Genomic DNA, 26423 nt, shown 5'->3' on the forward strand with positions numbered 1-26423 from the left:
GCAGCCGCTGCTGGGGCAGTGCGGAAGCGGGCGGGAGGCCCACGGACGTGTTCAGCGCTGCCCTGCCGGGCTCTGCCTCGCTCTATGCCTGCTACAAATCACAGGTTCAGTTGGCTATTGATTATTTTTATAGCTCTGTAAGAGTTTGTGTTGCTTGTGAACAGAATGGTCAGAATATGTTTCTAAAGTGGTTGCTTACACTGGTGAACAAAAATAAGTGTTTGATTTAACTGTAGTAAATCTTCATTGCTGTAACTTTCATCAGAAGGGACAGTGGCTTTTCTAATGCAGTCACTGATGAAGTTGTAGGGGATGTTTGGTAAAATGGTATTTCACTATTGTTCTGGTGAAATGTTCATGGTAATTGTTCTTCTGTTGGCATAAACAATTGCTGGCAGAGTGAGGAGCAAAGAACTCTTTTAGGAAAACTGGAAAGTGGGTAAGAAGGAGAACCTTATTGCCTCAAATATTTCTGTAGTCCAAGCATTTGTATGAACCAGTTCTTCGTCTGATCAGCAGAAACTGCCAGGACAGTTAAATATGTCAGTTCTGTCTTGGAATTTTTGCCTTTCATAGCCATAAACTTTCACAGAGGCAGAAGACTCAAATGAAAATTCATTCCCAGTACGTTCAAGACCAGACTTGCTAGTTCTTCCATCCAGGACTTGTTATTTTGTCAGACTACTATGCTCCACAAAGGAGTGTATCATGAGTCTTTAACATCTAACCTTGCAAAAACACCTCTTATTGTTTCACTTACTGAGAAGGCCTATTGTGTGTAAACCAAACAGATAAGACAAAATATGTTCCTTTTCACTTAATCAGCATATAATGCATTTCCTCAAAGAATTTGCTCTAGGTTTTCTTCAGTACTTTAATACCCTTTAATAATGGGGAGAAAGGGGGTCTAACTCCTAACTCCTGTCAGGGATCAATCAGCAGAAACTGGAGCAGCTGTTTTCAGCTAACATTGTTGCTGGTTTTAAGAAGTCTCTAAGGATAGACGAGGGTCAGGTTGAGAAAGGAGACATTGTTTATTCTGTGCTTGGTGTCAGGGGAAGTTTTCCACAAACCAAGCACACCAAGGAGTGAAAAGCAAGAGAATTTAGACACTAAAATTTGCATAAACCTGCCTGTCTAATCCACCATTCCTGCCTGCCTAATGCAGTCACTGAGCTTGTGTAGCCTTAAGTAAAATATCGCACCTCTGGTGATCTCCATCTTTCTTTGCTCATTCCATTGCCTGATGCATTTCTTTAGTGTCATGGTGGATAGTAAGAAAGTGTTTCTGCTACTCTTTTTAGCTTCTTTTAACAGCCTTTGCAAATTTTTACATTGTAGCAATTTCTATACTAGCATAAGGCTCATTTCCATTAGGGCTAGGTTGTATAGTTGAGACTAAGATATAGGGGGTTTTCATTAGTTGAAAAAAAGCTACTGGGAGTTGAATAGTTAAAATCACAGCCTCTGATCTGAGTAAATTTACAAACACAAAAATTAGAATGTGGTTTAATTGAATATCTATTTCTATATATTCACAAGGAGTACTAAAGCATTCCCACCTTTTACCCATGTATCTAAGGATCATTTTTATATTAACCACTGGTGGAATTTCAAAATTACAGATGTTCTGTTCCATATCTAGGCAGAAATCTTGAATTTCAATTGTATTTCCTTCAGCTGTTGTTCATTAGCTGTACAGGTGCTGACACCTGTGGTTTGTATTCTGTTTCTTTCTTAATGGGCCCATACTCTGTGTCTGGTTGGCTACATTGTGGTTCCATTATTGATCAGGTCAGGAGCATGAATAAAGAGCATGAATAATACACCAAGAATATCATATACTGTAGTTTTAAGTGTAGTCAATGTTAAATAGTATTTGTTGTTTCTCTACCTCCTTAATTACATACAGGCTGAGTTCCCAGATTTGAGGCACTTTGGGAGTTGTTAATGGTTAGGGATTTCCTTTTATCTTTACTTGTATCCAATGGCCTTCTGCTACTACTTTATCTCTTATAGCTGAGCAATGATATTTACCTTCATCCTCCTTATGCATCAAAGGAAATTTTGTCAGATTTTTGTCAGATTCCCATCTAGTTGTAACATTAATTAATAATTTAAATTCTCTTCCATCCTTCTTAAACCATTGTACAATTGGTTTCTTGTTACAGTCTTTGACTGGACAAGAAAGAACAAAAGGATTACCTATATAAGTTTCATATTCAAAAAGGTTAAGGCAATTCAAGGAAACATGTCACAGTAACAATCTTAACCAATGTAAAACTCTACCAACATTATAGCAAGTTTGACATCTGGCACTCTCTTGGCAATCCTGGTCTGTGCAATTCTGTTTGTCTAAAATAATTACTGCAGCTGGAATTGCTACTACCTCTTGAGGGCATTCAAGTTCTATGTATGACAGGTCTTCTTCCCAGGCAGAGTTTACAAACTTACTCTTTAATTTTTTTAGTCCCAAAGTTTCAGAGGAAGTGGTTTCTGACTTCCCTGATCCTGTAAGTTTTCTTCAGTCCTGAATGGTGGTTCCACAGCTGTAGTCCTTGAAGTTTCACAGCTGTGTATGTTGTAAAATAAACCTGGTATGGTCCTTTCCAGTGTTCCTTTGGTGGCTCATTGTTGCATGGTCTTAGACCCAATCTCCCACCTGGATGTGAGGAACAGGAAGGTTGAGATCAGTCAATTTCTGCAGTGAAGGTACTTGTTGATAGAGGACAAAAATCTCCTTGGAGAGATAACATAATTACACAAGTGTTCTTGGCCCAGATATTCACAGAAAGTGGTTTGTAAGAGACTACCTACCTATAAGGTCTCCTGTGTAGATTTCAAAAGGACTGAGTTTCTCTGGATCTAGGTGTTATTCTGCCCCTCAGTAGTGCTGGTGGCAACATCTCAGGCCTCTTTGTTTTGTCCTTTATTCCTTCTGTGGTACATGGAGGTTTGTTTGGGCAGGGTCAGCTCAACTGGTATAGCCTCAGGTGTTCACTGCCCAAGTGGCCTTCACTAAATGTAGATCCCAATGTTTGAAGGTCCCACCACTCACTGCTTTCAGTGTGGTTTTTAACAGTCCACTGTACTATTCAAGCTCCCCAGAGCCTGGTGCTCCATACCCAGTACAGCAAATGCTTGGATCAGATTTGTTACCAGTCTGCTCTGGGCAGATCTGTTGTTAACTCAACCCTTTGTGCCTCGCGTTTGTTGGGTGCCAGTTAAGGCTGTTGTGGTTTGGGAATGGCACTTCCCAGTTCAGTTTTCCCACTGAGACTCTCCAAACCACACACTGATCTCTCCCTCCCCTGCTCTCCCCTTCCCTTCCTTGCTGTGGCACAGTGGAGAGGAGAACTGGAGACACAAAAGGCAAAGATCACAGGTTGACATATAAACAATTTACTGGGAGCAGCAGAGAGAAGAAAAGGAATGGTAACAGCAACAGCAGATAGAGGATACAAGAAAAGATTCACGTGGAAAAATTTCCCAGTGATACTGGGTGGATCTCCATTTTCTTGGCTGGAAGTATCCCCTTCTCCCTGGAAAAGAGCCCCTTTCCCCCACCCCAGGCAATGAGGTTGGGTGGTGCAGAATGACTTCTGGGTCCTAGCCATGCTACTGCAGAAAATTAACCCTGTCCTGGCCAGAATCAGAACAGTGCTGACACACCTATAGGTGTCCTGTGCCTAGGAATGATCTCCTTCAGTAGGACCTCACCTACTTCCTCAGCTTGGTTGGTTTGGCAGAGAAATGCTTCAGGCCCATAGGAAATGTATCAACTATTACCAGTAAGTTTTGTACCCATTCTGCCATGGCAATGAGAGAAATCTATTTGCCAGTAATTTCCTGGTGTGTTCCTTTTTTGGCTTGTCTTGGGGAAGGCTGAGGCTGGTTCTGTGCATGCACGCTGTGGTTCACATTTCTTCACTATACTTCTTGTGATGCCTCCCATTCCAGTCCCAAGGGTACACAGTTTTACATTGATTTCCAAAAACTGTCGGGCTGTTCTTAAATCCCTGTGGTAAAGCAGTCCAGCATAATTGAATCTTTGGTCCCATTTCTGGATTTTCCCATTCAAATGCAAACAGCTCCTGACTTTAGTGTCCAGTGGGATACAAAAGGAAGCATCTTACAAGTCCAGTACCAATACCTGTTACTATGCCTGCCTAGGCCTTTTTGGGGGAGGGGTCTCTGTCGATCACTGGGTAGTTGGGGAGTACCCCCCACTCAGTTTCCAGCAAAGGTCAGCTCAGGACACACAGAACACAAGCCTGAGTGACAAAAAAGTTGTGATGTGCAGCTCCAGCACCATCTTCTTAAACAATTGCCAGGCAGGATGTAAAATACAAATGCTTTCCATAAGCCTTAAGCAACACTTGGCACACCTGAGAGCATCTGTTTGTGTTCAAAAGAGGCATGAAAGGTGAGAATATGATCAGCTTCTGTCTGCAGCAGAGAGCAAGGGAAGGGACAGAGAATTCTGCTTAAGGATATGGAGAATTCTGCTTAAAGACATTAACATGGCCTGAAATTGTTGTGTTCCAAGTGTGTGGCTTGCTTACTTCTCGTGTGCTGGTTCCTCCAAGAGTGAGCTCAGTTACAACCATGTGCAATGACAAAATGACAGTTTGATATGTTTCATATTAAATAAATTATTTTGTTGTATATTAAATGCAGAATGAAGAAAATATGGAGTTACCTCAGGCCTACAGTTCTTCCCTTTCAACATCAGAGTACTCTGCACCCATGGACCCTTCCCTTTTGTATCCTGCTTGGTCTACATGTACAGATGACACCAAGCAGCCTGCTGCTCCTCAGGTTAACCTGAAATCCAGGTAGTCATCCTTGACAGGGAATGTGTGTGTGTTTGTGTTGGACTAGATAGATTATATTTTTTTGTTTAATTTAATGTAGAAAGTACTTTGAATGAAGGAATAGTTTTTATTAATACACAGTTGTTTTCAGGATCCAGCCCGAAAGGAATGATTATGGCAGTGAAGCTGATCTGTATGGACTCGTGTCAGACATCTTGGAAGAACAAGACAAACCACAGCCATGCTTTGCTGAGGGGTGAGTGAGGTGCAGGTGACAGAAACTCCTTTCTCAGATCTCACTGTGCTCCTGAGTCAGCTCCAATTGCCAGGCCAGGCCTCATGCTCTGTGAGCTTTCTCTTCCTTATCCTCATCTTCCAACATTTAGTTTGGGACTCTTGGAAACTTTTCTCAAGGCACTTAGACTGTGTGGCAGCTTCTGTCTCTCTGTTATTTACAGAACTTATTAATTGGCATTTTGTAAAGAAGATTTTATCAAGTGTTGTGGACATGCTGTATTCAGATAAATCCCCTGGATGTATGCCTTGGTCTGTGTTTTTATTTTAATCAGGACTGAATTCAGACTTTAGGTTTCTTTGTTAGTGTCAATTCACAGAAAAAATAGACAAAGCACAGACTCCTTCACGTTTGCCTGAACTAGGCAGAAGAAAATTCCATGCAAAATTAATGTTTCTTGCTGTTAGTGATACCTAAGCAATATTTGTGTATCTAAATGATACATGATAAAATAATTTATTTTGCCTCTATTTCTGCACCAGAAGAGACAATTCCATAGTCATAACAACATAACACAGAAGGGTGCGGGTCCAGCAGCCTCAGGATACTTAGAGAGCTCTCTGTCTTTTTGTTTTCCAGGTCTAAGAGACAAGACAGGGAGCCCAGTTCTCAGGTTCCCAAGCCAGGCACTGCTTTTCCTTTCTGTCTTCCCAAACAATTCCAGTGATTTCTCTATGTGTGCTGAGTTATGTGTCTGAAATGAGGGAGAACTTCAGAGTCAGTCTTGATATCATGAGACAACTCAGTAATTCCTTCCCTATGGACAAGCAGGGCTGGTTCAGTACTCCCAGCAATGGCTTCCAGACACAATTTCCCTTTTACTTATTCTGTTTACAGTTCTCCTTGGCAGTCAGGGATTGATGGTCCTGTGTTAATTCATGCTGGTTAGTAGAAAGAAATGAGGTGTGCTGGGGTGCTGCCTCTGGCTTTACCTGCAGGAAGCAGTGCAGGCCAGTGTAAGGCACAAGTGAGGTGAGAGAGAAGCATTTTCTCTGGAGTGCTGGGATGTGGCTTTGGAAGACTGAGGGCTCTCTGGGTGCCTGAACTTGGTGCTGAACCAGGAGTATTTTTGTGATGATGGACCAGGACTTGATGTGTACACATCCCTTGCAGCTTGAAGGCCTGTCCATAGCTCCTGAGCTGTAGTGGTGTGTTTAGACAAGGCAGAATCAGTTTTCCCAGCTACATACGGGAAACTGAAGATGACAGGAGTGGGTAGAAGTTGAAGTCAGACATCTTGGAATCATTTGAGAGAAATTATTTGGGAATAATTAGTTTCTTAAACTTTGTTCTGTGTTTGGGAATGAAGAGCAGCAGCACAGATCAGTGTGTAACCATGTGTTTCTTGTTTTTCAAGGAGTTGCCCTCCCACCCTGAAGTCAGTGTGGCCAGTGAACACGACCAGAATGGAGCCCCATGAGCTGTTGCCAGAAGCCAGGAGGGCAGTTGTTGGAACAGTGCCCCAGCAGGGTTTCTGTGGCAGTGAGTCCATCCCTGCTGCTGACAAGCAGTTCCTGCAGAGTCCCACTCTGGTGGCACAGCAGAAAGCAGATGATTGTTACCGTGGCTTTGCTGGTGTGGACCTGGAAGAGCAGAGCTTGTACCCTGCCAGGGGCGATCGTGCCAATGGCTGCAGCTTGCAGGCTAATGAGAGTATGAAGACAACACCTGTATATCAGAACTACCCCTACCTGAAAAACACCTATGCAGCCCAAGCTGGGTACTCAGAAGCAATCAAAGACTCAGGAGCTGATGCTTATTCTTATGGAAGGGAGAAGGTGTGTCCCAAAGGAGCAGATGCACAGGTGCACCCAAAGCGGGCAGAAACATTCCTTCCACAGTGTCACAGATACAATGAGAACACAGATTATACCAGATACACTGAATATTCTCATGCTGGTAAAGCAAAGCCCAACAAGGGCACCAGTTGTAGCCTCCAAGAAAATAGAAAGCTGGTAAATGGAACCCCTGAGGCACCATCTTTGGATGCAGAGTCCTATGCTAAATTATTTCAAGTAAAATCAGGAACTCAGAAAAAATTTGAAGATACAATTTCAGATCAGCATGACTTTACATTTCCCAAGTCTGTAGGACTTGTATCAGAAAAACAGTTTGCAAGTGAATCTTCCTTTGGCACTGATTTTGGGCAAAAATTTGAATATGGACTAAAGTCTTTTGCAGCTTGTCCAGGAAATAATGGTGTGGAAAAACAGCAGTTTTCCAAGGCTGATCTTCAGAATCCTGAATTCTATAAATCACTCCCACTGTTGCCCAGTGCAACAGTCCCCTCAGCAGGTTCTAGCACCAGACCAGGGTGGATGAACATCCAAACCAAACCCATGGCTTCTGGCCCCTTCCAGAACCCAAGTCCTTTATTGAAACTGAATAATCAGTCACCTGCATTTGCAAAAAGCTCTCGTCATTCTAATGATGTTTTTCAGTTGCCATCTTCAAATTTGCCTTTAAATAGTAATTTACTTCACAAGTACTGTCAAGACAGCCCATTGCTCTCCAACCTTGAGTTTGGCTACAGCGCTGCAGAACGAGCTCGGGCAGCTGCGTGCATGGAAGCTCTGGTCAGGGGTGGGGAAGAGAACCTCATTGAGTACCTCAGTGAGAAGAAGTTGAAGCAGCCAAATGGATTCTGTGACAGTTACTTGGCCCAGCAGTTGGGGATCATTGATAATCTGAACAAACAGCGTTTCCAGCTGAAGCCACAGAGCGAGCAGTGTGATCTGGAAGGGCAGAACCAGGCGGATGGGGTGTTTCAGGACATGTACCAGGACTTACTGGAGTCTCAGGGGCAGCTGCATCTTGGGGCAGGGAATGGGGACACCGGTGCTGGGAGCCTGCAGGCTCCAGGCATTCCCAACTGCATGGTGGGTGACTTCAGGCGGAACCGGCAGCTGGGCCCCAGCACCTTCCCCGTGCGATCTGCTCACCTCATGGGCCGCTCCGTGGTGCCTCTGATGGACCCTCACACCTTGTTGTCCCAGGATGATCTCAAACGCCTCTACCCCTGCTTTACAGAGAAGATGTATGGTGACAGTGCACTCTCTGGTTTTGTGTCAGCATTTGGATTTCAAAAGCAAGTTAAAAGTCGCAGTGGGCCTGCCAGCGAGCTGCATGTGAGACTGGAAGAGTGTTATGAGCAATGGAGAGCTTTGGAGAAAGAAAGAAAGAAGGTAAGAAAACCAAACTAGAATAATATCACAGATTTTGATGGAGATATCATCCTTCTCAGTGCAGTCACAGATCATGGGTAGTTCTGCTGTTAGGAGCTGAAATGCTGGATGGGACTTCAAAGTTACAAGTTTGTTTCGCTGTGTTTTGGGACAGAAAGTGAAAGGTGTGGAGATTTGTAGCCTGGCTGGAAGCATAGCTAATGTTTTATGGAATGTTGCACTAAAAACAGGAATTCAGGGGCTTTTCCAGTCCCCAGGGCTGGGGAAGATGTGTTCATGAGGAAAAAAGATGTGCTATACATTTTCTATTACTACAATAAATACAGTGCCTCTTGAACTTTAAAGCAAATCCAGTAAATATGTTTTGAATCAAAACTAAACTTTAATTATTTCAATTCAATCTTTTAGGAGCTACATTGAATCCCTACCTCTGGTTTCCCTGAAGGTTTAAACCTAAGGTGTATTTGAAGGGGTTTTTTTTTTCACAGAAGCAGAGGCTGAGGGAAGGGTCATTTAATTAAAACCCTTGCAGTAAAAGGCTCAGGTACTGCTGTGTGAAGCCCTGCTAAAAGCAGTTGCCTTTTTTGGTCTGTAGGAAAACTTGTCTTCATTTCACCAGCTGAGATGGGGTTTGAATTTCAATGCCTGGGATTGTCTATGGGGGAAGCTGGGCCAAATGTCACCTGGCAATAGTGGGGCCTTTGAGAGTTCTCCTGTGCCAGCCCCTACAAAGAATCCAATTCCAAGAAGATGTAACATGGGATTTTTTTGTTGGCCAAAAAACCAATGGTTGCTTTGAATAGATGGGCTAAGGAAAAGTGACCACAGCATAAAGAGAGGAGGTGGTGTCTGGGGTGCTTGGAGAGTGCGAGAATGAAAAAGGTGGCATGTGCATGATCAGGGGCCATGGGGGAGAAATACAGTTTTATCACAGAATCCCAGAATGGTTTGGGTTGGAAGGGACCTTAAAGCCCACCCAGTGCCATCCTGCCGTGGGCAGGAACACCTCCCACTATCCCAGGTTGCTCCAAAGCCTGGCCATAGACACTTGCAGGGATCCAGGGGCAGCCACAGCTGGTCTGGGCACCCTGTCCCAGGGCCTCACCATCCTCTCAGGGAACAATTGATTTCTAATATCTAGTCTAAACCTGCTCTCTCTGTGTGAAGCCACTCCCTCTTGGCACACCATGCTGTTGTTAATAGTGGACCGCTATGAAACCATCCAAGAATTGCCATTTTAAACCAGATTCAGCTAATTCTATGTTGTTATGGGTGTTTCAGAGTGACATAACAAGAGGATGAGTGAGATGGAAACTTGGAATCTTGCAAAGTTTTCAAAATAGTTTTCTGATGGCTAAATAAAATATAGAATCCTGGAATGGTTTGGTAAGGACCTTAAACACCATCCAGCTCCACCCACCTGCCACAGGCAGGAACACCTTCCACTAGACCAGGATGCTTAGGAAAAAAACCTTTCTGTAGTTTAATCTGTACAAAAATTAGGTTAATTGCTGACTGAAGCAGTTTTATTTTAATTTTATGTGTGAGATCCACATCTGTTTGGTCATTTTTTTTCCCTGTAATTCTGACTTACCTCCATTTTATTTCCAGGCAAAACCAGTACAGGCTGTAGTCAGAGTGAGCAGACATAGCACTGCTGGAACACGGTGTGTTGGCACGATTGCTTTAGTTGAACTGCTTTGAGTAAAGCAGTTGTTCACTTAAAGCAGGTGATTGTCTCACCAGAGGGTTAAATCTCAAATGCCTGAATCCTCATTGTCTCCTTTAAAAAACTCCAAAACCCTGATGGGAAGAATTTGAATCTGATATTTTTTCTTATTTCTGTAATGAAGCACACTCTGCATGTACATTCTGAGGGAGTTGTTCTTTTGTTTTCTGCAGACTGAATCAGCTCTTGCTAAGAATTTCCAAGGGAAGAAGGTTTCCAGTACTAACAACATTCCAATTCCAAGGCTGACATCAAATCCATCAAGGGTTGATCGCTTAATTGTGGATCAGCTACGGGAACAAGCCAGAGTGAGTTGTAGAACTAAAAAATAATCTATTTAACTTACCCTACAGAACTTAGAGTACAGTGTGAGATAGGTAAGATGATCAGAGCAGCTTTTCCCAAAATAGCTTTGTTCTTCAATGCTGTGCAGGGAATAACATTTCAGCAGTCCCTGTTAGAGCTTCTGCAGCTCCAGGGTGCTGTTTCCAGGGAACCACAGAGAGGCTGAAGCTCACAGTTACATCCCCATGTGCCAGGAGAATGTGGTTCCTGATGCAGGAGCATGCACGTGGTGCAGCATCCAGTCCTGGAGCCTGGGCACAGCTCTCTGGGGTGCTGCATTCAGAGTTGCTCAGCAGGGAAATGTTCACTGTGGGTTTAGAAACACTGTGATGGAGGACGTATTTGTGGGAAAAAATGGGTATAGTTAATGTTTGGAAGATGTTGACATAATATATTTGCTTGAGAGTATGGTATATTTTAATGCAGAATGATTCTTTGAAGCACCTTCAGCCTGAGTTTCTGTTACAAGTTTGCTGTTTAACCCAGAGAGCCATAACCAGTAGGGCAAGGGAGGCTGGCATCTGCTGAGCTCTGTGGGAAAACCACGGTGCTGGTGGCAGCCCCTGGGTCCATGGGGAGGAGGGAGCACAAACTCTGCCATCAGAATGGTGAGGGGCTGCTGTGGCCCTCCTGAGGCCCAGAGACCAGAGCCATTGTGCTGCAGGCAAGGAGAAGCAGAAACCAACCTGTCCCCCCTGGCAGAGGATGTTGTGGGGTGAAAGGGTTCTGGGAAATGTTTGGTTTGGAGGCAGCAGCCTGTCCTACCTGCCTCACACAGGAGAAATCATCTGTGGAGCTTTGTCTGCTCACTGCCTGCAGGACCTGCCTGGTGCTGCTCATCCATCTGAGTGATGGACTGAAAGACATGGATGGCTTAGTGTACTGTTTTTAAACTCCTGCTCCATGAATCCCAAAAGAACAGCCTTAGTTTCCATGTTTAGAAGACTTGCCAGTCCTTGTCCTGATATTTTAAAACTGCCTCCAAAACAGGGCTTAAGCCTCTCTAGCCATTTGAGGAACATTTTGGGGTATATCACCTCAAACCCTTGTTAGGTACCTTGTTTTAAGGTACTTTAATGTTTCTAGGTATTTTTAAGGATGCTCAACAACAGAGTGGGGCTGTTAAACTTGGATTCTAAAATTGGAAAGCTCGGTAATGGCCAGAAAGGAACCCTGGTTCAAAGATTTGAGAAGCTGAGATGGCTGAATCTGGGATTAACCCTTCATAGTTGGAGCATCCAGTTAAATCTTCTTGACAGTCTTATGTGTTCCTTTAAGACATTAAGTGTAGCCATGGCCTGAGGAACATCCCAATTTGGGGATTTTTAGTTTCCATTTTTCTGCTGATCAGTAACCAGGTTCTCAGTGTTATGTGGCTGTGGCTGAGGTGTCACTCATCACTGGGAAACCCACAAATGATGTGACTGGTGTAAGATAAGACAACAAAGATGCACATATTCAGTGGGCTAAACAAACCTGAATTATTTCTGAATGATTGCTCTCAGCTCTCTTAGTGCTGAGTGTTCATCCCAAAGTCATCCCAAACGTGGTTCCACAGCAGCTTTTCCTTTCCCAGAGCTGCTGTGACTGCTGCTGGCCCAGGCTGCCCAGCACAGCACAAGGGGCCCATCTGGGTTTTCACACAGAAATTGCAGCAGTGCTGTGAAAAGGGAAGACCCCAGTGCTCTGCATTCAGGAACATGCACATTGCCCTGAAACCGCCTTTTGTTCATGGATGCCTCAAAGCTGTACAGATTTGGTATTAACCAGTAAGCTGAGGATCCTTACTGGGGTGTTGTAGCTTTGCTGTTGTGCTTTGCACACCCAGCTGTACCACAGCTTTGGGTTTGGAGATCAACAAATCACAGGTAAGAACTTAGAACTGCTTTCAGCTGTAACTTCATGAGCTGTTCTCAAAAGAAAGTAATGATTATCATTAATCTGTTCTCCCTAGTTAGTTAATTTTCTTGTAAGTGTGGATGAGTACAGTGTGAACCCCTGTAAGATGTGAATTGTTCATTAGATTGTGACTTTACTGGGGAAGATGGAGCGCCTGCGCAGTTCTCCGCTCCTCGCCAACATCTCCACTGCTCTGGATAAACACCTGGAGTCGATCCATGTGGTGCAGGCTCGGAGGAAGGATGAAATTGTCAATGCTTCCAGTCGGCAGCGGCATGGCCCCCCCAGGTGCCAGGATGAGAGAGGTATAGCTGTGCTTATGTACATTTATAAGGTAGCTGGGAAGTTGAACATGTCTTGAAAAAATAAGTGAGGTGGGTTGTAATTAAAATTTTAATTTACTTTTCAGTGTTAGAGCTTTGTCAAAGGCAGACTGGGTGGGGTTTGGATGAGGTTTTGAGGAGACACTAAAACTGGGTTTTAGAGATAAATAGGTTAAATCAATTTGGAGGTGGTTATTCAATTAATGAACTAGCAAGGAATAAAAATTAGTGGGGTTTTTTGATAACACATTGAGGGGTTGGGGATGTTACTAAGCTATTGCCTTTCGTTTCTCCCTGTCCCTCATATTCCTGAACTCTTCAGCTCTGTCTTTGTCTAAAACTTCCTTCCTGGTATCTCCATGCTGAATCTGCCCAAAGTGGCCTTGGGTTACAAATGGATTTCCTCTTCAAGCACCTTCTGTCATAGACTGGTGTAATTACAAGTCATATTTTGGATGCATGCACAAAAATACAATGGGCAGAATGTTTTCATTCTTGATGGTGTCCCAAACAAGCCAAATATTCAGCTTAATCTTTCACCAGTGCACAGGCAGATGGCAGGTTCCCTTGTCTCTGAGATGGGAGTGTCAGAGTAAATTCCTGCTCCCTGCAACACTCTGACCTCCTACCTTGTGTCAGAAGATGTCTTACATTTCTGAATCTTATCATCTCTTCTGCTCTTCTTTCTACGACTGAATTACAGGGATTATTTTAATTCTTTGGGGTGCAGTTCTGTAATTCTCAAGTTTACCTCAGAAGATACACTGAAGCATTCTTTTCACCTTTCACCATTCTTGTTTCTCTTTACCTTGACTGAAGATTAGGGGACTTGTTAAGGTGAAGGGGTTTTTTTGGGTGTTGAAGCCCATGAAAATAATTGATTTTACCTGGCTCTATCAGATCTGTGAGCTCTTTGGAACAGAGTAGTCTGGGAAGGAGTTGTCAGAGATCCAAATTCTTGGTGCAGCTGCTGGGAAATGAGAGGAGGCTCTGCACAGTGGATCTGATTACTTACCTGGAGGGGTGGTGCTTGGTCCTCTGTCTCCCATTGCTGTCTTGGGGTGTTGAGCCTGGAGCAGCAGCTGGGGAGGTTTTTTTTTAACAGTAAATTATTGGATGCAGTAATTGTATTTGCTGTGTCAGGCAAAACCTTGAGGGAAAGGCCTGAAGCTCTTCTGGCTTGTTTGGGAGCAGGTCCTGCCCAGCCCTGTTTCCACAGCACCTGATCACAGTTCCATCTGAAACGATGTTAAGCATCTGTCACAGAATCACAGGATGGTTTGAGTGGGAAGGGTCCTAAAAGCCTGTCCAATGATGGGCTCTGCCATGAGCAGGGACACCTGCCACTATCCCAGATGGCTCCAAGCCCCATCCAGCCTGGCCTTGGGCATTTCCAGGGATCCAGGGGCAGCCACAGCTGCTCTGGGCAGCCTGTGCCAGAATAACAGGACCACAGCCCAGCTGACCCTTTACAGCTCTGGTTCCACACCCATTCACAGAACATGACCTGTGTGCTCCAATCCAATGCCCCAAACAAGCTGTTCCTTCACCCAAGGTAAGGATTTCCTGGCAGGACAGGTGAAGGACCCACCTGTGACCCAGAAGGGAGGGCCCAGGTGCCATCACTGTGTGTGTACATGGAGCAGCCCACCCCGAGGTGCAGCTACAGCAGGAAGGTGCTGTAACAAACTCTGAACAAAAAAACCTGCCTTGCTGTGTGAGGGCACAGAAATTGAGAGCCAGCTTTAATAAACCTGTAAAGGGACAGATAAAGACACAAAAGGGACCAAAGGTGAGGGCAGTCCCTGCAGTGCTCCAGGACTAAAGGGCCATTTCTCCCTCTGCAGTGGTGCTGGCTCTGGCCACGGCGCTCCGAGCCCTGTGCCTGGCCACACGCAAGGTCCGCACCATGCTGTGGTGCGCCCTCCAGATGACCCTGCCCAAACCCTCGGCTGCCAAACGGGCTCGGGACAGACTTCCTCAGGAGGGGGCAGCGCCCGAAGAGAAACGAGCGGAGACGCCCCCGGCTGCGGCCCCGCGAGGGCCCAGGGAAGAGGGGGCAGAGGGGCCGTGCACGGACCTGCTCCGCAGTGTGTATGAGAAAGGAGAGATGAATTCCTCATAATTTTTTGTTCTTTTTAGTTTCTTTAAAGTTTCAACTGCTAAAGTTCGTATTTAAAGCTGTATCTTGATGGGAAGTGGGATTTGCCTTAAGGGCTCTCAGGTTAAGCTGTTAACGTGACAGGCAGAGTGAGAATGTTGGAAAGCCAAACTGGTGAATGTTAACTTAAAAAAATAATCAGACTAATTCATTAACAGCCAAGATATTATTTAACTCCTGTGGGTGAAGCCTGGTGTCCAACTCTCCCCATAACTCCTTTTAGTTTTGCTTTAGGAAATAGGTTTTTAAATAATGATTCTTAAAGACTGTGATGTGACGGGGTGTGAGGTTGGTGTCAGATCAGATTGTGATGTAAAATGGTTTCCTTATTGAACTAAAACCTGGAAACAGGAAGAAAAAAGGCTAGGAATACCCAATATTCATGTAAAACTAGATATTTAAAATACAAATGTTTATGATTTTGAGATTTTAAAGTCTATGTTTGGGAAAAGCAATATGCACCAGCTTCCACTAAATTACCAGTAGAGGAGAATTGCTGTGTGAAACCATGAATTTAGTGAATGTGTTCAGATATTTGGAATGCTCTTGGGAACAAAGGAACTACTGTTGTAAAGTATTTAAGCATAATCAAAACGACAGGCAGATTGTCCTGCAGAGCTGTGAAGGAGCTTCAATAATGAGCGTTGTTTTTAATTTAACTTCAGAAAAGGTCGTGCCAAGTTCTGAAATTTGGATTTTTCTTAAAGTTACTAGTTTGGTTTGAAATTTGATTGTCAGCTTAGAGACTTCTTAGTTCCCTTCTGCATTTGGGCAGCTCCCAGCACTGGTGTTTGCTTGCAGCTCTCAGTCTTTAGGAGCAGGAGTGCTGGATTCACCAGCACCCAGCGCTGGTGCTCAGGACAGGGAGACCCACAAGCAGTAGGTTAAAGTTACTGAGCATGCTTGCACACCCTAGTACCAACATGGCTCTGTTCTTCCTGCTGCTGGGAATGCTGATATGCAGAAGGGGTGTTGGCATCAGATGAATTGTCATTAGATGATGTGCAGAACTGACTGAGAGAGGCTCAGCAGAAGGTGGGGTGTGATCACGGCAACGACAGAAGTGCTGCCGGGTGAGTGGGGCAGAACAGGCACAGCTTTCTAACAGTCACTGCACTGGGGGTTGTTCAGTTTGACCCAGGCTGTGTTGACGTTAAAGCAAAACTGACTGTGCTGACTGGAGTTGTCTATAAAAAATAAATTCATTTTTGTTGAAGACCTTTTGTTCTGCAAGTGTGCTTTCTAGGCCAGGTTCCTCAAGCCTGAACCAGCACTGGGGGGAAGCATCTATGGAATTGTGTTCAGGATAAAGCAAAGGGGATGCTAAAATCCCTCTCTGGGGAGAGCCATGACCATTAACATCAGACATGCCAAGGGAGCCAGAGTAGGGAATGTTTCTTCTTCAAACATCTCAGCTCCAAGCTCTGCATTGCTAGGGAAGGCTGATGCAGCAATTCTGTCATCTGTACTGGGAATCTTAGGGGTGAGTCCAGAGTATTCCTGCTCTATAAATAACTGCCTGCTGTCAGTGCCAGCTGTGCACTCCTGACTGTCCTGAATGGAGCAGCAGTGGTTGGAGCTCCAGAAGATGAGTTGCTGCCTGCCTGGGCATCTGATCCATGGCACAAACTGCTGGCATGGGAAGGGGTGGGCCCACAGTCCTGGGGGGCTGGGGGCAGTACCGTGGGGTGGGGGCAGCCCTGCAGCCTCATGGGCTGGGAAGCATCAGCTCACTCTGAATTTCCAAAACCCCTGGATGCTGCTATGGTGCTGCTCCTGGCCACGGCTCCACTCTGCCTCAGGACAGCTGCTGGAAGCCAAAGGGCTGCATTTGTCCTCGCTCCCGATTCCCTGTCCCTGACAGGGCCTTTGCCAACAGCAGAGCAAGGTTTGGCCAGACAGACACAGCAGCCCAGCTGCAGCTGAGCCTGGTTGGGAGTGCAGAGGGCAGTGGTACCTGCAGAGGGACCTGCAGGGCTGTGGGAGCCAGTGCTCACCATGTGTGTGACTGTGCCCTTCTCGCATCCACAGACTCCTATGGATGTGCACACGTGGTGTAGCCTCTTGCTCCTGGACAGGCTCTGGGGCACAGCAGTGGGCAGAGAGGACTCAGGGCCTCTTTGCCCGAGGAGGTGAATGCTGCCCTTCCCTGGATCCTCTCAACCAAAGGTCTCAGGAGGCTGTGACAGGCTCAGGTGGGCCGTGCCCCTGCAGGTCAGGTGGGGCAGCTCCAGCCCTCAGCTTGCATTTTCCTTGGAAGCCAGGGGCTGGGCAGTTCAGTGCCAGGTCACAGAGCTCGGGTAAAGCCACTTAGGCTGACAAAGATGGGCAGTAGCTGCTGCAAGTGGGGTGCCAGCAGGAGGGGAGATGACCTGTGCTGCCCCTGAGCCCCACAGGTGGCCAGGGCTGCCTCAGGCCCAGGAAGAGCCAGTGCCTCACCCAGCCTCAGCCCAGGGCTGGTGCACAGGGCTCCAGGGCACGAGAGGGAGTGAGCTGGCCCGTGGTGCTGGGGCTGAGTCACAACCGCCTCCCTCAACAGCTCCTCCCTGCCCTGTTCCACCTCAGTCCCACACCCTGGCAGCTGCCTGAGCCACCTGAAATACAATGATCCAACCAGGAATGGCCACAGTGTACCAGGGCCAGGCTGGGAAGAGAACCTTGGGGAGCAGCACAGCTGGGTCAGCTCCCAGGAAAGGAGGGCACCATAGCCCTGAGAAGCAAAGCATGAAAGAAGTTGAATCTGCACCAAGGCAGCAACAGGTGAGCCTTCAGAAATGCTGCTGCTGGGAAAGGGGCCAGCAAGAACACACCACTGGCACTGCCATCATGAATGGCAACATCACTCAGAGGAAACAACTTCTTGGCCAATCAATATTTATTATTCAAGTCCAAAGACAAAGCAGTTGGAGGCTCACACACACAGCAGTGGCCTGAGGGGGAGGCCTGGCCCTGGAGTCAGAGCAGTGCTGAAAGCAACGCTGGGTCAGGCACCCTTGGAGTGCAGGAGCACAGGAGCTCAGCACAGGTCACCTCACAGCAAACAGGCACCAGAGCATGCTGCAGCACAGAGCCCAGGCACACCCATTCCTCTCACAGGCCCTCCTTCCCCCTCAGTTCACAGGATTAGTGTTCTCCTTCCCCAGTGGGCAACACCATCACAAAAAAGGCAGGAGCAGCAAGGATGAACCCTGTGGGGGATGAGAAGCGTTCAGGAAGAGCACTGCAGTTCCTGATGGCAGCTGTGCCCAACAGGCAGTGACCCCAGTGCATCCCCAGCTCACCCTGCTTGTGCCAAACCAGCTTCAGAGCTTCACCCTGGCAAGAGCCGTGGAAGTAAGAGTCCATGATCACCTCACAGAACATCAGGGAGCATCATTTTCCAGCTGTCTTGAGTCTTAAAACTGCATTAGGAGCGTGGTTTGCTGCTGATGCTGAGGCCAATGCTCCTGCACTGCACCGGGGCGGTGTTTCACTCACAGCCCGCGGGTGATGCAGTCACATCACCACAGACCCTTTCTATTTCACACATCTCACTCCTGCTGCAGCCCAGCACTGCCCTGTGCTGAGCTCAGCTCCAGCCCTGCTCCCCCAGCCCAGCCTGAGCAGGGCTGGAGCGTTGGCCTCAGCAGTGCAAACAGGGATTTGCAAAGGTGTTTTTGAAGGCTTGTGTAAATGAATCCATGCGTGCCCTGGGGCAGCCTGGCCCATGGCAGGACAGGCTCAGATCTAACCATGGCCAGTGGAGGGGCTGCTCCTACACCGTGCTCTGCTCCCAGGTGGTCAGACATAAAAATGAATCAATTTAACAACATGGACATAATCACTTCACCCTTCTTTGGTACAGACACTGGCCACGAGCACTGACTGGGACACTGACACAAGCACAGGGCACACAGAGTCCAGGAGCTGCTCAGAGATTCTGTTCTGCTATATAACAAAACAAAAAAAAAGAAAAAGAAAAAAAAAGGCAACACTTCCCAAGAACAGCTCCCAGCCACGTGCCTGGAATTCTTGCTGCTTTTTAAACACACACCGTATTCAGAATTAATTTTATCCTTTGAGAGTCCAGCTGGAAATCACCAGCTACCGCTTCCGCTCGCCCTTCTGTGTTCGTTTCTTCTCCTTCTCCTTCCGCTCCTGCTTGGCCAGCTTGTCCTTCTCCCGCTGCAGTTTATCCTGCTCTTTCTTCTTCTGGAATTCATCCCGCAGCAGCTCCCGCTCCAGCTTCCTGGCATTCAGGACATCCTCCACGTTGGTGTTTCGGAACAGCGCTGGGGTGGGCTAAGGGCCAACGACATTCGGGCTGAGGTCGCGTGGGACGGTGCCTGTGGCACATGGGAAGTTTGTTCTACCTCCCCCTTCACCTTCTGACTCCCTATTTCCTCACCAGGCAGGTAGGGAATTGGGGAATGAAGAATATAGAAAGGAGAAAGAATCTCTGATTGCTTCTCCAGAAAGAGCAGTCAGGTTGAAAAAACACTCATTCCTAGAGAAGGAAGGGTCTGGAGCACAAGTCTGATGAGGAGTGGCAGAGGGAGCTGGGGGAGCTCAGCCTGGAGAAAAGGAGGCTCAGGAGGGACCTTTTCACTCTGCACAACTCCCTGACAGGAGGGTACAGCCATGGCGAGGGTCAGGCTTTTCTCCAGGGAACAGAGACAGGACAAGAGGAAACAGGCTCAAGTTATTCCAGGGGAGGTTTAGGCTGGATACTGGAAAAACTACTTCCTGGAAAGGGTGGCCAGGCACTGGCACAGGCTACCCAGGGCAGTGGTGGAGTCCCATCCCTGAGGGATTTAAAAGCCATGCAGATGTGGCACTTGGGAGCACAGGTCAGTGGTGGCCTTGGCAGTGATGGGGAATGGTTGGACTCAATCTGAGAGGGCTTTTCCAACCTTAGTGATTCTAAGTCTTTTTCCTAGAAAAATAAGGTTGCCTACTGGTTCTTAAGACTGATGTGTAAAAATACATGTCAAACCTCTACAAACCTGAAAGGAAGCAAACACACAGGGTAAAGCCTCAAGTGGGCTCAGTGCAGCTGTGTGTGACATGTCTGAACACATACACACATGTACATGCCTCTGTGTTTGTGCAGACAGATAGGTGCATACATGTCCCTAATGTAGGGACAAGAATAATTTACATTTCATATTATGTGATAAAATCTGCTTCCATCTTCAATTTGCCAGCTGGGAGCTCAAGAGTCCCAATTCTGAGACAGATACAGGCCCCTTGGTCCTGCCCAGCCTGAGTGTTCAGCTGCACCACAGCTTGCCAAGCTTCATTCTTTCCATTTCCCTCTCTGGACACCATTTAACACTACCCTGATATTGTGGGAGCATTGTTCTTATCAATAAGCATGTTCTATGAAGCTGCAAAAAGGTGGAAGAGAGAAAGAGGGGAGGAGAAGAAAACGAGTGGCAGGGTTGGTGTGAGTGCTGTGCACAGAGCCCATGGACCTGTCACTGTGAGCATGGTCAGGGTACACAGAGAGAAAAAACAATCCCCAAGCTTAAAAGGTGGCCCTAAAGAAACAGGGAGACCAGCACACTGAGAGAAGGATGGGAAACTCACCATGGAGGCTTGCCTGCCTGACAAACAGCCTGAGTCACCAGGAATTCAAAGGATACATTTTTCTGATCCAATATTTACTGCTGTCGTTGATCCATCCTGTTCATCCCCACCAGTGAGAGAATTAAGGAAACACAGACATCAGTAATGAACTTGTACTTCTGTACAGCCACACTTCACTCAAAACACCCCAAATAACAGCCTTGCAAAGCCAGGAAGAAGCAGCTGGACTCTCACAGACAAGGTATGCACAGCTCCCACCCTCAGCTCCTGCTGCTCCAGAGCCAGATGTGGTTGCCTACGATTCACTCTGCTGAGCAGGGAAAAGCTCATTTTTTCAGCACCACAAAGAGTTAACTTCTAACCCTCCCACTCCACACTTTCTCTGTAAAGGATTATTTCAGCAAATTTCTCCTGGGAAAGCAAGAGAGAAACTCAGCACCAGCTGCTGAGGGACGAGGGCATTCACTGCTCTCCTGCCACACACCCAGGCTGGGCAAAGTGTCACAGCTGGTGGGGACAAACACCCTGCCAGGAGAATCTGCTCACAGTGCTCCACCACAACAAGGAGCTCCCATGCTTTATCCATGGCAGTTATTTTATTGTGAAGGAAGACAGCAAAGCTTCCCCAGCTCTCCCCACCAGGCCCTGCAAAGCTGGGAGGGTGTTGTTCTTTGAGGAGGTTTAGAACACGTGTTGCCCCTCAGCAGTGAAGGAAAAGGATATTCCTCCTCGTCGGTCACGTTGGCATACTGGGCCAGGAGTGCAGCCTTCCTCTGCTTCTCCTCCTGGGACACCTCCTTGGGCTTCACCACTATCCTGGCCTGCTTCTCCATCATGCTGGTGATGGCCTGGACCTCATCTGTCAGGAGAGGAATGACAGTGTCAGCCCCCTGCAGACACAGCCACCGAGCCCCTGGTGTCACTCACTGCCACCTCCCTCTGCAGCTCCAGCCACCCCGTGTCCTGCAGGGACATTGTCCTGGGGGAAATGGACCCACCCAAAGGGAGATGTCCCACCTAAAAACACCCCCTGAGCTTTTCCCAAGGGCAGTAGTGGTGCTGTCAAAGCCAGCTGCTTTGGGGGATTCCAGCTGGGATCCGGGATAGATGGCACTGCTGAGTGGGGCTGGCTAGGGCCAGTATGGGGCTGACACCCTGATGTGACACCAGTTCTCCCTCCGAGAGGGAATTTCCTGTGCTACAGCCAGCCAGACACTGTCACTCCTGGAGTAAGGGAAGTTTCACAATGGAACTGGAATCAGTCAGGCTCTGGCTAATGAAAATCCATTTGACTCCAAATCATATTCTTTTCTGCTTCAAAGCAGCTTAGTAAGTTTATTTAAGTATGTATTTAACCCCCATCAAAGAGAAATTCCAAAGGAAAACCTGAAGTGAGGGATCAGTTCCATGCTCTCCCTTTCTTTCCAAGAGAAACCAACAGCTGATTTACCTTTTAACACTGAAATTCCACTACCCATTTCCTAAAATGTCATCTGGGTTTTGACACCAATTTTATTTTAGTCTGTTAATCACTTATCCTCAGGACTCTGTTATTCTGAGTGGATACACACTTCAGAGGGAATTTATCATTTTATGGAACCCCAGTGAAATAATTTCACCCTGGAATTCCATGAACCCAGACACACTGTGCTGCCTTTTTATAACAAGAAAAATCCCTGTGGGTGAGCACTGGCAGGAGCAGAAGCCCAGCAGCAGCTCCAGCATTCCCAGTCACTTGTCCCCAGGAGAAATTTATTTCATTTAATGCATGGAACAGCATTAACTTCTCCCTGTCCCCAGACAAAGGCAAGGTCAGGCCAAGAAGAGACTTCCAGGATTTTTGGGGAAAGCCACTGAGCTGCTGTGTCCATGCAGGGGGTGAGGGAGAGGGGGATGCTGGGGCTGATCCAGTGACAAGGGACTTGCTGCCAGAGCCATTCCTGGGTGACACTGGGCACTGACAATGTGCTGTTTGCAACCAGAGGCACCAAGAAAATGCAAAGCAAACAAAAAGCAGGATTTAGCCCAAAGGGACATTCCATTGTCTCCTGTCAGGTCTGTGCCATTGCAATGTCACTGATCCTTGCTTGAACCACAAATCCTCCCAGCACAGGGAGCTCCACTGCACCCAGAGCCCTGCCCAGGACAAACCTCTCCCGTGAACAAGGACAAGGAGAGGTCTTGGCTCCCAGCTGAGGACAAGGGATGGATTCAGGGAGGGGACACAGGGACAGTGGGGCTGTTTGGGGCTGGGGAAGGAGCAGTCAGCAGCCTCACAGAGCTTCCTCCAGCTAGCATTTATGGGAAAAAAGGAGAATTGTAAGGGAAAATGTTGGGTGAGGAAATAGAGAGGCATGAGTGGGGTGAGCCCAGCTCTCCACAGGGGCAGCTGCAGTTGTACAAACCAGCTCCTTTCCTGACTGGCACAGGCAGAAGCAGCACAGGTTTCTATACAATAACAGCTGCAGTGCCAGCACTGAACAGAGACAGCCCTGGATGTGTTGGGAAAGGTTTCTGAAGAAACCACAGAATGGTTTGGGTTGGACCTTAATGATGATCTCATCAGAAAAAAATCATATAGAAAAAAAAAAAAATATATATATATATATATGTACAAAAAAACCCAAACCAAACAACCACCACAAAAAAAACCCCAATGCCAGACGAAAAAACTACAACAGAAGGCAAAAATCCCCACAAACAAGAAAACAAACAGAAAAAAGCTTTTCCCCTGCAGGATGATGAACCCAAGGAGCAGCAAATGCTGGGGCAGCCCAAAGTGAAGCTGCTCATCCCCATGGCAGGTGAAAGAGTAACTCAGCAGTGGAATGAGAGGCAGATCACACCTGCAGCCACGGGGCAGTGTTGGTTCAAGTCCTACCAGGACAAACACAAAGTTCCTGTTGAGGTGAGGCCCTGCAGGTCACCCCACACTGAGCACCCCAAGGCACAGCACCCTACCTTCTTTCTCCTCTTTGGCATCAACGACCTGGGAGTCAGACCACCTCTCCACAACTTCCCTGCACACATCATTCAGGAGATCTTCTTCCTAGAAAGGGAAAAGAGACTCCTCAGACTTGGAACAGAGTTGACTGCTTCAAACCAGCACCAGTCAGACAGGAAAGGCAGCAGCTACAAAGGATCTGCAGCCCAGCAGCCAGCTCAGGAATACAGCTGTTCACCCCAAATCTACTTGTTAAACACACACAGGGCTCTGGTTTCTGTGGGATGACACAACCACACCGTGTCTGGTCACTGCACACATGAACAGCTCTGACACACGTGGGTTTCACCACGGTGCCTGTGCAGGAGCCACGGCCCTGCCCACAGCCAGGAGGCCGTCGGGGATCTTTGATCCCAAAGCCTCCTCCCAGCATCCTCCCTCTTCCTGAGCAAGGCCACAGGGAAATGACTCAGTGCCACTCCACATCAAGCTCACTAAAGGGAATAAATGACATGGGATAAAGGTGCAGAGCTGGAACCACTGTGGTGGTGCTGAGATCCATCACCTCCCACCATCAGGGACACTCTGGTCCCCTCTGACCTGCCTGGAACATTAAACACGACTTAGAAGTGGCAGAGGGACACATCCCCCTGCTCCAGCAGGGGCTCCTCCAGGGGCTGCAGGTGGATCTGTGCCCCAAAATGCATCTCCAGGGGCTGCAGGGGCACAGCTGCCTCACCATGGTCTTCCCCACAGAATCTTGGGAATCTCAGCCACGGTGCCTGGAGCAGCTCCTGCTCCTCCTTCTCCACTGACCCCACAAAGCTGTTCCTCTCACAGGTTCTCACTCCTCTCTCCAGCTGTGCTTCTGCAGGTGTTTTTCTCCCCTGCTTAAATTTGTTACTTAAAGGTGCTGAATGTCTTGAGCTGATTGGCATTTGCTCCATGGAATGTGGGAGAGCCAAACACCACTGATGGGAGATCACAGACCTCAGAGGCCACCACCAAATATTTCCAAACAAATGAGAAATGATGTTGGTTTGGAATTCAGTAAATACAGAGGAAAATTAACCATGGAAAATACAAGTGAGGCAGATCCTGTCTGGCTTAAAATGGACAGAAATAAAACTAGATTTTAAGTTTCTTGATTAGAAATTGTGACATCTGAATAAACTCACTAGTGCAAGACATGATCAGGACTGAGGAACCATGGACATGACAGCAGATGTCACCTGAGATGTCACTTTATTTTAATAAGGTTTGTAAAATACAAACAAGTGAACACAAAAAAAATCCCCTGTAATTTGTGTATGGAACTAGGAGAAGAGACTTGGCAAGAAAAGCCTGAAATCCACCAAATAAAACACTGTTTCAAAAGGCAATACAGAAATAAGCACAAAGTCTAAAAATAAAGAAACAAAAAAGAAATTAAAAATGAACAGACTACAAAGAGTAATTACAAAGTCTGAGGGTTCAAGAGACAAAAATATTTTACAGGAATGGCAGAAAAATCAAACTGAGCCAGAAACTGCAAATGAGGCTCAACATGGCTGTGGCAGAGAAGGAAAAGGCTGTGGTGTGACTGGGGCAGCCCTGGGCTCACAGAGCTGCTCAGTCCTGGCAGCAGCACCACAGAGGGGAACTCAGCACTGAGCAGGAAAGGGGAAACAGCAGAAAACCAGACTGTCAGGAAAGGGAATATCAGCGGCAGGGCCAGCCAGCCCTGCTCACACAGGACACACTTCCCAGGCCTGGAGAGGGCCAGGCACAGTGATGGGGATGGGATGAAGTCTGGTAATTACAGGGTGGTTAATTAACCTCGACTACTGCAAAGCAGCACTTTGCAAAGACACCTGGCTCCCTCCCTCAGGATTCTCCAGCTCTTTCAGGCTCAAAGCTGCTCTGCCACAGCTGAAGGAGCTCGCTGCTGTGCCCCAGGGTGGGCTGGGGACAGGGATGGCAGGGGAGGGTGCTCTGACTTTTAGGAAACCCATCTGGAGTGGTACAGTCGGGGTACAGAAGGAATGGTGTCATGCCTGTGATAACAGAACGCTGATTGTACCCACCCAGTCCCTCTGAGTTTTGTGCTCCCACACATTTTGGGAGGAAATCAGCGACAACCACTGAGCAGACAGCTACCAACACCAGCACCACTCATGATTTAACATTTTAAACTATGAAACATCCATTTATGAAAAACCCCGAGACACAGATACTGTAAAAATAACACAAGGAAGATTAGCGAAGAGAAATCCCTCCCTGCACTCTGCTGGCTCCCATCAATCTGGCAGGAGCAGAGGCATGTCCTGCCCATCCTCCAGGCCCACCCGCGGCTGTTCCCGTCCGTCCCAGCCCCAGCCGGACGATTCCTGACAGACAAACGCGTGTGTGAGGCACGAGAGCACCGCCCAACACACTCCTGCCAGAGGATTTACTACTGAAAGTCCCTTCTGGAGCCCCCCTGGCGCTGCCCAGCTCGCGGTGAGCCCTGAGCGCTGCACACAAACCAAGGGGATCGCCACGAACAGCCCCTTCCCCAGCACGGGCCAGAGCCTCCATCAGCCCCCAGCCTGGCCCAAAACCCCTCCCCAGACAACAACAGCCCCAAACAAGCAGCGAAAACCCCGCAAGGGTCGGGGCTGGGGGTAAAAAAGCCCCTGGAGGTGCGTGTCCTTCCAGAAAGGGGGGAGCCCGCTCCGGGAAGGGGCTGATCCGCCTCGAGAAGGGGGTGATGCCCCCCAGGGCTCCGGGGAGCCGCCCCGCCTGTCCCCCCGCACCCACGGAGCCCCCGCTGCCTTGCTCGCTGCAGGGAGCCCCGGCGGGAGTGGACGGCGAGACCCCGCTCGCCCGGGGGCCGCGGAGGGACCCCCGCCCCTCACCAGGCAGGCGGCCAGGACGGCCCGCAGCGCCTCCAGCCGCTCCTCGTCACTCTCCTCCTCCCGCAGCAGACCCTCGATGTAGGCGCCGTACACGGCGCGATCCAGCCCCAGCGCGTCCAGCCGCGCTGCGAGCCAGGCCGGGAACGGCGGCGGCTCCGGGAGCAGGACGGGGGCCGGGATCGGGATCGGGATCGGGGCCGCGCCCGCCCCACCGGGCGCCGCCATCTTGGGCCTTCAGAGGGGGGGGACGGCGGCCGCGGCGGGACAAAATTGTG

General features: G+C 47.9%; 2 protein-coding genes across 2 annotated transcripts in view; one reads left to right on the plus strand and one right to left on the minus strand.

Annotated features, from left to right (window-relative positions):
- The window catches only part of MEIOC (meiosis specific with coiled-coil domain), a 17768-nt gene extending 1796 nt beyond the window's left edge, over nt 1-15972 (plus strand). The window contains exons 3-9 of the mRNA XM_015651059.2: nt 5-104; nt 4681-4838; nt 4969-5073; nt 6470-8297; nt 10200-10334; nt 12395-12575; nt 14441-15972. Of these exons, the coding sequence (XP_015506545.1) occupies nt 5-104; nt 4681-4838; nt 4969-5073; nt 6470-8297; nt 10200-10334; nt 12395-12575; nt 14441-14718 (2785 nt within the window). The 3' untranslated portion in view covers nt 14719-15972. The remainder of the gene's footprint in view (nt 1-4; nt 105-4680; nt 4839-4968; nt 5074-6469; nt 8298-10199; nt 10335-12394; nt 12576-14440) is intronic.
- A 1639-nt stretch (nt 15973-17611) lies between these two features.
- Nucleotides 17612-26406, minus strand: CCDC43 (coiled-coil domain containing 43). The gene is made up of 5 exons (XM_015651404.2): nt 26149-26406; nt 23287-23374; nt 21049-21184; nt 20382-20437; nt 17612-19025 (listed from the first exon to the last, which is right to left on the minus strand). The coding sequence occupies exons 1-5, from the start codon at nt 26371-26373 to the stop codon at nt 18838-18840; spliced, it is 693 nt and encodes a 230-aa protein (XP_015506890.1). The 5' UTR covers nt 26374-26406; the 3' UTR covers nt 17612-18837.
- Nucleotides 26407-26423: the final 17 nt, after the last annotated feature.

Source organism: Parus major, chromosome 27, assembly GCF_001522545.3.
Source record: "Parus major isolate Abel chromosome 27, Parus_major1.1, whole genome shotgun sequence".
Lineage (NCBI taxonomy): Eukaryota > Metazoa > Chordata > Aves > Passeriformes > Paridae > Parus > Parus major.

Coding starts and splice junctions, on each gene's coding strand:
- CCDC43 (XM_015651404.2), bottom strand. CDS start 26,373: ATGGCGGCGCCCGGTGGGGCGGGCGCGGCCCCGATCCCGATCCCGATC. Junction 23,375..26,148: donor CCGTCCTGGCCGCCTGCCTG/GTGAGGGGCGGG, acceptor TTCCCTTTCTAG/GAAGAAGATCTCCTGAATGA. Junction 21,185..23,286: donor TGCCAAAGAGGAGAAAGAAG/GTAGGGTGCTGT, acceptor CTCTCCTGACAG/ATGAGGTCCAGGCCATCACC.